Source organism: Leopardus geoffroyi, chromosome X, assembly GCF_018350155.1.
Source record: "Leopardus geoffroyi isolate Oge1 chromosome X, O.geoffroyi_Oge1_pat1.0, whole genome shotgun sequence".
Lineage (NCBI taxonomy): Eukaryota > Metazoa > Chordata > Mammalia > Carnivora > Felidae > Leopardus > Leopardus geoffroyi.
In genome coordinates, this window is record NC_059343.1 from 86908786 (window position 1) to 86920988 (window position 12203).

General features: G+C 34.1%; 1 protein-coding gene across 2 annotated transcripts in view; it reads left to right on the forward strand.

Annotated features, from left to right (window-relative positions):
- Window positions 1–12203, forward strand: part of NRK (Nik related kinase) — a 147125-nt gene that overhangs the window by 73710 nt on the left and 61212 nt on the right. For both annotated transcript variants that reach the window (XM_045471500.1, XM_045471501.1), the window contains exons 5-7: window positions 6931–7056; window positions 10138–10248; window positions 11727–11817. In XM_045471500.1, coding sequence (XP_045327456.1) covers window positions 6931–7056; window positions 10138–10248; window positions 11727–11817 — 328 coding nt within the window. The remainder of the gene's footprint in view (window positions 1–6930; window positions 7057–10137; window positions 10249–11726; window positions 11818–12203) is intronic.

Here is a 12203-nt window from a genome sequence, read left to right on the forward strand (position 1 = left end):
ATACCTTTTACATGGTATTCCAGACTGATTGGCTATTCCCCCATTATGATTCTAAGAAACATTGCTATTGTATATGAGTTAAATGAGGACTACTCTTTTTTTATTGTAAGAACAATAGCAGACAGAAAACCACAGCTATCCAACATAAAAGTCTTCAGATAACTGGCACAGTACGTGAATACATAAAGGAGTGGAAATGCTTTGTACTTGAAGCTCTATAACTTCCTTACAAAGCACTCTCTATGACTAATAATTTGCTAGCTCTAGAATACAATCATACAAAGAAAATTCTTCTTCAGTAGATGTTGGTGACCTATCAAAATATTGTGTGAGCCTAAAAGCAGAATTCCTATTCTTATCAATTTTATTAAAACTTTTTTAACTGTTTATTTATTTTTGAGGGAGAGAGAACATGAGCAGGAGAGGGGCAGAGAGAGAGGGAGACACAGAATCTGAAGCAAGCTCCAGGTTCTGAGCTGTCCGCACAGAGCCCAACGGGGGGCTCGAACCCTCTAACCGAGAGATCATAACCTGAGCTGTAGTCGGATGTTTAACTGACTGAGCCACCCAGGCACCCCATTATCAATTTTGTTAATTGACCTTTTTTTTCTTACACTTCTCCTCAGCTATCTGGTATTCAAATATTTCAACCTTTTGTGTCTTAATAAATATGCTCTCAGGATTTAGGATAACTTTTCCCATTAACCCAATCACATTCAGAGAAAGTTTGTATTTATATTAGAAAGGTATTGGTAAACAGTTTCATGATTGATCTAGTAAGTACCAGGCTCCTGTTTTGTTTACAATGTATCTCTGGAATCAAAGCCTATCCAAATAAAACAGGTAGTACTGATTAATCTAACACACTTTGGTAGATCAAGAAGCTACAAAGTGTAAGGTATGAAAAATATAATTGATTAATTTGGTTTCATCACACATTTCTGTTAATAAGTTCCTTTAAAGATCTTCCCCAAACCCTCTCTGGTATTCTTTCCACAAGGAAAAATATTTTGGTTCTAGAATGGGGTGAAATTATAAAGGAAGTTGTCGTATCCTTGAGCTGTCTCTTTCTGACAAAAATTAGGATATTCAGGCCACGCTGGGACAACTGGCCCTGAGCCAGGAAATGCTATAGCATCATATTACTGAGATATTTGTGAGAGTTTTAAATTACCTACTTGGCCTGATGGATATAATGTACTTATGTGTTTCTCACAAGCTCAACTTCCTGTTAATTGAGAATGGCAAACACACTAATGCTTTTCAAACATATCTGATCTTGGTTTATTGGTTTTGGGAGAGTTTACATTTATGTGGGAAACTCACTCTTAAAAGTTTTTCTAGTTGGGAACTTTGAACTCTCTGATTATATATTTTAGTAAGAAAAATAACTGCTAGCTGATCAGTCAATTAGTATTTATAAATCGTCTTGAATCCTTTGGGATAAGAAGGTTGTGACTTACACACACATCTCTTTGAGTCAGAGGTTTATGGAAATAGCAATAATGTGGAAGTCCAGACACACAAATCTAAATCCCAAGTCTACCACTAAACAGCTAAGAAATACTTGGGAAACAGGTCTTACTTTTCTAGGCCTCAGATTTCTCATATGTAAAATACACCAGAATATTTGGCCTACTTATAAACAGAGTTAAAAATATGGTCAAATGCAATTGCATAGCTGCCTTGAGCCCAGCTATTCTTCTATTCTTGCTTGTGGACATGACCTTTCTAACTCAGAAGGAAAAAAAAAAGCTCTTTGATAATCAAACTACCAAACAAGTTAAAGGACTCAGGCTGGCCCCTGCTTCTCTTTTACATGTTCTTTGTGTTCTTACCCTCACACCATCATCTCATTCTTATTTACTGCACTCTTTATGAATTCATGTTCCTTTCAACCCAATGATGGTGGCTTGCTAGGTACTGACAATGCCCATGTACACATAGAATTGCTAGTTCCTGAGGTTTATTTATATACAATGGCAGATGTTGTTACCATTTCAAAGGACAGCCATATCTGAGGTAAAGCAGAAAGTTCAAGGGTCCTACATGACAAGAATGAAAGTCACGAGGATCAATTTTTATCTTTGTAGAAAACAGGTTAAGGGAATTCAAAGAGAACTTATTAACTGAGCTTCCTTGGGAGGCTGGGATGACACTGGAACCTGGACTTCTATATGATTCTCATGCCACAAGTTAATTGTTTTATTTATTTCTGCCTTTATGACACAATAAATACAGAGAACCTGGAGAAACCAGGCCTCATCCCCTTCTCCCAAAGACAAATAGGTGTCTAGATTTTTTTTTAGTTGTTGAATATTTATGGGTAAATCCACTGGAAAATCCCAGAGAAATGTTAAAGAATGTTCTTCAGCTGCTAGCCATTTCTCTGAGATTTCAAACTTTTTATAAGGTATTATGAATACTTGGGGACATTTCAGAACCTAGTACATTGCCTTATATTTATTTTATAACTATTTTTTAAAGTCTAATTACACTATAGCTAAAGATTAAAAACATTTCCCATCTTTCCTACTGGGTCTGAGAGAATAAACTAAGAAGGAAAATGATAACTGACTAGATATATTCAGCTACCTATTAATTTCAGCTAAAATATCTATTTCCCCCTACCCCCAGGTCATCAAGCCAATATAATTGAAGGAAATTCTGGGGAGAACTAAAGATAAAGGTTAATTCCTTAATTTATTTTCATGCCAGTTGGCCCTTTCTGATTCATTGCCCGAAAGAAGTCAAAGGTATCCTTTTTCACTGGATTTCAGAATAGGAGCTCAACTGTATTTTTAATTTAAAAGTCTTCTTTTCTATTTTTAATTGTTGAGGAACCCCATACTGTTTTCCACAGTGTCTATACCAACTTGAATTCCTGCCAACAGTGTGTGAAATTTCCTTTTTATCCATATCATTGTCAACACTTGTTATATCTTGTCTTTTCAATTTTAGCCATTCTACTGAATAAAATAAGTAGGACTGAGAAAGACAAATACCATATGATTTCATTCATATGGAATCTAAAAAAGGAAATGAATAGACAAAAATCAGAGTCAGACATAAATACAGAGAACAAACTGATGGTTGACAAAGGGGAGGAGGTGGGGTAAAATGGATGAAGGGTAGTGGGAGATACCGACTTCCAGTTATGGATGAGTCAGTCACAGGGATGAAAAAGGCACAGAATTAAGGAATATAGTCAATTATATTGTAATAGTGTTGTATAGTGACAGATGGTAGTTACACTTGTGCTGAACATAGTATAACATATAGAGAAGTTGATTCACTATGTTATATACCTGAAACTAATGTAACATTGTGTCAACTATACTCAAATAAAAAAAATTAATAAAAAAATTATTTTTGGTCAAAAAAGTCTTTACATACTACAGCATATATTTATTTTGCACAATAACAGTACTCTTGAAAAGTTATATAAATGGAACCTTTATAGATGCAGTGAGAGAGCTTTTTTATTTACAATCAAATGAAATTTAGAGCTAGTAGGCATTCAAAAGACCCAGGTAGTGAATTCTTTTGTCAAGTGGGAGATCACTACCTGAGCCATTTTATATCACCCTCAACTTCATTATACACTATCCTGTATTCATCAATGATTGTGTCATTCATGTTTGTGAATTTTATTTCCTTGTATGTAAGTTCCTTTAAATTAGGAATATTATATCTAAATGCATAAATCAATGATATGCTCATCAGAAATTCCCAACAATTTAAGTTACTTTTTTGTAAGTTAATATTTTAAGATATTTTTCTCCAATGCATTGCATCTGTATACATATAAAGTGTGATGATTTCTAAATTATTGAGAAGCAAAAAGCTGTTTTTAGATTGGCTATGAATAGTTACAGATGGATTATGGAAACTACCTAGTTGTCACGGTACAAGGGGACAGCTGAATCTTTAGGGAGAGAGAATAGCTTCCCATTTCACTCCACTATAACAAATGTGATGAAAGTAAAAGCTGATGTTGTTGTAGATTAGGGTAAAAAGTGGAGAAAGGTGTACAGTTCTGATAACACTAATGCAAGTGAGAAGGTGAAGTAACATAGATACTGTATGATAATACCTTACTTTTATAGCATTCTTCTTTCAAGAACTTCAAAGAACTTTAAATATATTGTCCTATTTGGTTCTACTAATATTCCATTTAGATAGGTAATGGCTGCCAACTTCCATCAGACTTTTGAGGACAAATTCAACCTTGGGAAAATTAAGTAAATTTCCAACTTTTAGCTATTTGTTCTAAAACCCATGTGTCCTTATGCTCAGTGTAGATGCCCTTTTCTGATGACATCACACTGTCTTCTTCTAGAAATAGCTCTTAAAATTATGTATTCTACCTTGGTGAACCCATCCAAAAAGATAGCTTCAGTTATCACTATAGAGATAATTCTCAAAAACATACCTTTAGTCCTGACCAATTCCCTGAGTGGCAGCCTCGTATCTTTATACAATGTAATTCTACACATCCATAGAAAGGGAGTGCATTTATTCTTATTGATGTAGAAATGTGTGCTTTGGGTATTGAATAAGACATGTGAGTTGCAGAGTAGTGAAATATATATATTCTGCAGGAATAAAAATGTCTGGAGGAATATACACTCAACTGTTACCATTGGTAGGAAGAAATGTTCAGTGATTGTGGAGTACTTACATATTTTATTTCATATATGTAAATATATTTTATCCATATGTATCACTGTTGTGGTTAAGAAAATAAATGACTTTAAGCATATCTTTTAAAAAAATTAGCACAGATCAAACCAGTACCTTTGAAATGCAGTGAGTCAGAGGGGCACCTGGGTGGCTCAGTTGGTTAAGCACCCAACTCTTGATTTCAGCTCAGGTCATGATCTCACAGTCTGTGAATTCAAGCCTCACCTCAGGCTCTGTGCTGACAGTGTGGAGCCTGCTTGGGATTCATTATCTCTCTCTCTGTCTCTCTCTCTCTCTCTCTTCAAAAATAAATAAATAAACATTTAAAAAAAAGCGATGAGTCACAAACCAAGTCAGTGTGGTTACATGTATAAGGATAGATACACAGATCAATGGAATAGCACTATTTCCATATACCTATGGTCAAGTGATTTTTGACAACTTGGCAAAGACAATACATGGGGAAAAAATAGTCTTTTCAACAAATGATGCTGAGATAAGTAGATATCCAAATGTAAAAGAATGAACTTAGACCCCTACTTTATTTAACAATTAAGGGGCGCCTGGGTGGCTCAGTCAGTTGGGCGACCTACTTGACTCAGATCATGATCTCACAGATCTTGAGTTTGAACCCTGCATCAGACTCTGTGCCGACAGCTCAGAGCCTGGAGCCTGCTTCCAATTCTGTGTCTTCCTCTCTCTCTCTCTCTGCCCCTCCCTTGCTCTACGTTCTGTCTCTCTCTTTCAAAAATAAATAAACATTAAAAAAATTGAAAATTAACTCAAAATGATCAAATACCTAAATGTGAGAACTAAAACTATAAAATGCTTATTAGAAGAAAACATTGGGATAAATATTCATGACCTTAGTTTTGGCAATGGATTTTTAGATATGACACCAAAAGTATAAACAATAAAATAAGAAATCAATAAATCAGACTTTATTAAAATTAAAAACTTTATTTCTCAAAGAACACTATCAAGATAGTGAAAAGACAACCCACAGAATGGGACAAAATGTTTGCAAATCAAATACCTTATAAAGTACTTGGGTCTAAGATGTATAAATAAATCTTACAATTCAATAATGAAAAGACAAATAACGTAATTAGAAAACAGGGGCAAAGATTTTCAACTAGACATTCCTCTGAAGATCATATACAAATGGCCAATGAGCACATGAACAGATCATTAATATGATCAGTCATCAGGGAATTTTAAGCCAAAACTACAGTGAGATACCACTTGACACCCACTAGGATGGTTATAATAATAAAACAGAAAATAATATGTGTTGATGAAGGTATGGAGAAATTGGAATCATTATTGCTGTTGGGAATGTAAATAGGTGCAGCACTGTGGAAATGATTTGGCATTTCATCAAAATGTTAAATACAGAGTTACTATTTGACCTAATAATTTCACTTCTATGTATATACCAAAAAGAAATAAATATATATATTCACCAAAAAGAAATAAAAGTATATATTCAAATAAAAACTTGATATGAATGCTCACAGCAGCATTATTAATAATAGCCAAAAGAGAGAACTAACCCAAATGTCTATCAGTTAATAAATGGAAATGAAAATGAATAAAATAATGATATATTTTGCAATATGGGCAAAACTTGGGAAAAAAGTTAGTCACAAAAGTCCACATATGAAATGATTTTCATTTATATAAAATGTCCAGGATAGATACATCTATAGAAATAGAAAATATATTAGTGGTTCATTAAAGCTGGTATGTGTTTGTAGGAGAATTTGTGTGTGATAACTAAAGGGTATAAGGTTTCCTTTTGGGGTGATAAAAATATTTTAAAATGGATTGTGGTGATGGTTGCATAATTCTGTTAATATACTAAACACCATTGAATTTTCACTTTAAATGGACGAGTTGTATGGCATGTAAATTATATTCCAATAAAACAGTTACAAAATAAACAAAATGTAATGATTCTTTTCAGTGAAAACTTTATACAAGGGCCATTGCTGCTGGTGTAGGAATCACACTTTCAGAACCACTAAATTAAAAGATCTTCAATTAAGCTTTATTTTCTCCAAAATTCCCAGTTAACCAGAGATCTCCATTCTCTGATAATTCTAGTTGAGATTATATTATAAATTGCTGTGGGGTATAATGGGTGGCCATAGAATTTCCTTTGTTCTACTCTAGTTTAGGATCCCATAGTTATTAACTGGCATAGTTTAGGAACTTTATTGTCTATTGTTTATTCTGCAGGATGAGGAAGAGGATCTTAGGACTGAACTCAACCTTTTAAAGAAGTACTCTTTCCACAAAAACATTGTGTCCTTCTATGGTGCTTTTTTCAAGCTGAGCCCCCCCGGCCAGAGGCACCAACTTTGGGTATGTATTTAACCTTGATCTTATTTCCTAAGACTAAATCTCACTTGAGGAAATACATTTTCACAAGCTGAGATGCACTTTTGTGCACTTACAGGAATACTTAAACACTCCACTGCTCAAAGTAGTATGACAAAATGTGTTCTGATTCCTGGAGATGGGAGTAATAAAGTATGGAAAAGTAACATAAGTTCCTGGCAAGGGTCTTCAGGGTAAAATAGAGGAGGACTCAAATGAACACTGGGAATATCTAACATGTTTCTTTTTAAATATCGTTTTGCTGCTTTTAACTTTTTCTGTATATTTGCTGGTAAATTAGAGGTATGGCTAAGGAGACTACCTGATGGACTTGCAAATAATGACTGGATAAGTATCAATTCTAATTAGCATTCAGCATGAACATATGGATGCATTTAAGTTTTTCTAAGGAAATGCACTTATGTTTAAACATAACTCCCGGAAGTTTTTTTCTAATTTGTTAGTTGACTTATCTTTTTCTTAGTCTACTTATACCTATACTGTCACAAATTAAAGATCAATGAGATATAAATTGTATAGGGTAACTAAAACATAAGCTACAGTTACCAGAATGTTGCTGCCTCCCACTATGGCAGAAATAGTCAAATAACAAGAAAATGAGCTCTGGTCAGAGATATGTTTATTTCAAAAGGAATATTTAGAACAGAAGTGGGGTCAGTGTCCAATTGCTAGCTACATTTCCATTTCAAGTCAAGAATAGTATTGTTTTTTTTTTTCAAAATAATAACTAAGAATTTTAAGAACCTTCAGTTGTCAAGGAAAGATTGTTCCACTTTACATAATGGACTTTAGGAAGCAGGGCAGTGGACATTATAGAAATATTTTCAACAAGGAACTGAATTGAAATAGTGGTTCTCAAACTTTAGTGTGCATCTGAATCTCCTGGAAAGCCTGATAAAACACAGATTGCTGAGCTCTACCCATAGGGTTACTGATTCCATTGGTGTGGGGTGTGGGCCCATGAATTTGCACTTTTTAACAACAGATGATGATGTTTATGCTACTGGTCTGGGTACCACACTTTCAAAACCACCAAATTAAACATCTTCACTTTAATCCCATTTTATTCCAAATGTCCAGTTAAGTAAATCTTCTTTTATCTGACAACTCCAGTTGGCATTTAATTAAATATTGCTGTACACCTTTAATGACTATTGGTATATTTTTGGCATACAATATTTGTCTTTTAATATAATTTTACTTACAATTTTTTTCCTCTTGCCTGTATGGCAGTCTCCTTATTAGATGTATTTATCAGTACTCAATTCATTCAATTATTCAACATATTTATTCAAAACCATCTATTTGCCAGGCCTTCTGCTAGATTATGAGATTACATGGATAAACTGAACAAACATGTCCCTGACCTGTTGGAACTTACAGTCCATTTGCAATGACCAGTATCAGTCAAATAATCACACAAATGAGTATATAATTGGTCAGAAGGGAAATAACATGCTTCTATGTGGGCAAATAACAAAGGTATCTAAGTTAAGTAGGGAATGAGAAACTCTTCTTTAATAAACTTTTTTTTGAACTGAGATCTGAAGGATGAATAAATTATTTGTGGAGGCAAGGGTTTTCATGGGACCATTTACACTGTCTTGCCCATATAAATCAAAACAAATAGGAAGTAAGTAAATGACTAAATGATTACCATTTATAAAGTGTATGTGCCAGACATCATGCTTACAAAGCTGGGAAAATAATTGAAAATGTCTTTATGTTCCTTTAAGACTAGAGCGCTTCTGAATTAAGTAATATTAACAAGATTTTTCCAGGGTACATCTGAATGAATGGCTTTAATTTATGTTTGTCATGGTTCAAAATGAGCCACTTTGCTTCCATTACCACAGTTGTACATGTTGTGACCATTTAATACAGTTAACATGAAAATTAAACTTTCGTGGTTTCTCTGTATAATTAGTTTTGTTAGGCAATTTCTTCTCTTCTTTTTTGTGAGAGTGTACTTATGTGAAAGATATGCAATAATATGAATTGTGAACAAATATAAATTAAAGGAATGATTTACTGAAAAGAAAATGTTAGCATTACAACAAGAAATGAGGTAGAATTTACATATTCATGATTTGGGGCATATCCTTTAGGTTTCCTTCATCTACAGTAATAATTAACTTGCCTACAGTTTAAAAAAAACATGTTTTGTTATATTTATAAAGAGGTTTTGACATGGGCACTAATGCAGAAACCTGTGCTTAAGAAAAGTTTCTTGGGTTGATTATAATAGATATATTCTCTTTCACATTGTCCAGGCCTCTAGCCAGCTAATATAGGAAAGGAAATTTACTAGTTTAGTACCTGATTAATTGATGGCAAAAAGATAAATGTTCTGAGAAATTTTTGTTAATAAAATAACATCTGAACAAGATGGTTTCAGTGATAATAGCCTTAAAATAGAGTTTCCTTAGCAGTAAAGTCATTTGGGAAAAAATGCCCTATAGGAATACAATTGATAGTTTACCCCTTGAAATTGTAGTTTGCCACTATCTCAGGAAACAATAATTTAAAATTTAGAATTTAGAAACAAAAGCAAAACAACAATAACAAACAAATTTAGTCTTAATGTTGAAGTGCAAATTCTTTTGAGATCCTTCTATCCTGCTTCTTCACTTGCAATCAAATTGTTCCTTCAATGATCTTTTCTGTTGCACTCCAGGCATCACTCAGGCTTGTCTCCTGCACAAGCTTTCTACAGGAATATAATCATTCTTTTTTCAATAAACTGAATGTTCTTCCTTCTCTTTATATCCAAACACTATCCTTCAAGGCTTAGCTCAAATTCTACCTCTTGGTTAAATATCCCTGGTGTGGTACCTGCCTTCCCTCCCTCCACTGATCTTTGGATAGGTTTCAACTCTTTAATTCCACTAGCCTTTAGAGACTCCTACCAGACAATTGAGCCAGTATTTGCAATGTCTTAATCCCTAACATTACATATAAATACAAGCCATATGGACTAAAACTCTCCAGATATTTTCATAGAATTACTTTCTAATTCTTGACACTTTGCTGACTTCCCTGCAGATGGTGATGGAGTTATGTGCAGCAGGCTCAGTCACTGATGTAGTAAGAATGACCAGAAATCAGAGTTTGAAAGAAGATTGGATTGCTTACATCTGCCGAGAAATCCTTCAGGTGAGTCTTCATATAGTCATTCTCCCCTGCCTTGAAAATACCTGGGAGTAATATATGCAGTGTACTTTATACTTGCTCATACAGGTTGGTTTAAGAATTCTAAACATAATCTCTGGATCAGGATACCAAAAAAGACCTAAAGGCTTTAGAGAAAGCAGATTTTCAGGTGATGTCTATGTCCTTAACTTTAGATAGGTTGCAATACGGGTAACCAGGCCCTTCCAAGCCTTGCTCTTTAATGGTTCTGTCAGAGTTAGACTATTGTGTTCATTGGATCATAGAAATAACCACTTGGAATATTTATTACGTCATTCAGATTTTTAGAGTTCTTAAAAAAAAAGCTGCACTATATCGTTAGAGATTAAAAGTGAGACAAAAGTCCGTGTTTTACAGAATGGCCCCAAACCATCCATAACCATTTTTCAGACAGATATCCTATTTGAAGAATGCCCTACTTTTAAAGCTTGCTTCATTTTGAATACCAAGTTGGATGAGAACAATATTCTTGATCTACCACACTCAAATTTTTCTGTGTGGCTTAGGTGCTTAGGGTCACCCGAGAAGGATATTAACAGAACTGAATCGGACCACTGATATACTGTTAGAATGTCCTTCCTCCCATCTTAATTGGATTCACTTGTGCTAATAGTGTAACTAGTTGAGTGCAAACTCTATACTGAGTTTAAATTCTGGTTCATGATGTATTAGCTGTGTGTCCTTGAATCAGTTACTTAATTTTTCCAAATCTCACTTTTCTTATCTATAATACGAGGTGATAGTAGTACCTTCCTCAAAGGATTGCAGTGACAGCTTCATAATTTCCTTCATGTAAAGCACTTAGCACAGTGCCTGGCAATAAAGTAAAACAAAATAAAGGATTCAATTAATATTAGCTGTTTTTACTGTTACTTCTGTTATTAATCCCCAGTTATTATCTGGAGCAATCTCACTGAAGCCAGGTCACAGGTTAGTTTTAGTGGTGAACAGGCTGGAGCCAACATAGTAAGCCAATACAAATTGCAAATGCTTTCAAAGGAATTTCCATAGTCCCCCAAATTCTCAGCCTACAAGGTTGACTAGAAAATATTCTGGATTAATGAAATGGTTGAATGAGGAATAGAGTAAAACAGTGGCTATTATATTTAAGGTGTCCAGGTCTTCACTCTTATGGTTAGTTGGAAAGATGGAGGCTAGAAAGGAAGGTAAACGGCCCAATGTATACAAACATTACTTTTTGGTGTTCTTTTCCTTTCATGGGTGTCCTGATTTATTTTCCTTTCCTTATAGCCAAAAGCAGTATTTCTGGGAACTGGTTGTAGTAATTCCAGCCTAAAGAAAGAATTTTGTCTGAAAAAAGCAAATCTGGGCCATTTTTCTTACCAAAAGGTTTTCCAAAAATACTAAGAACAGTACCAGAAAGAGAGAAAATATATATACTGATGTGACTTTTTAAATAAATATACATTATCTATGTGCAGGGCTTAGCTCATCTTCATGCACACCGTGTAATTCACCGGGACATCAAAGGTCAGAATGTGTTACTGACTCATAATGCTGAAGTAAAACTTGGTAAGTTTGTTCTTGCAGTACTTTAAGTGGTGCCCAAAATATTTTAATGGAGAATAATCCTTTAAGATAACAATGTTTTTTTATAATTTCATTAACAATATCCGCTACTTATTTAGGCTGTGTCTTCATTGCTTGCAAAACCAGTGAAATTTTGAAAATCTGTTTGGTGAGGAAGGTGGAGCAGGAGAAAAATGCACCATTTACTGCTTCTCTGGAATCATTAGATCAAAACAACTTTTAAATTATAATGGAAGGCTTACATTTTGGTCATTGTTTTACTCTCTATTAAGTATAGATATTATATTTATTTCAACAATTGAATTGAGTATTTATTATGTGCAAGTTTTTGTGCCATGGACAAGAAACAAAGACAATTCTTCCACATC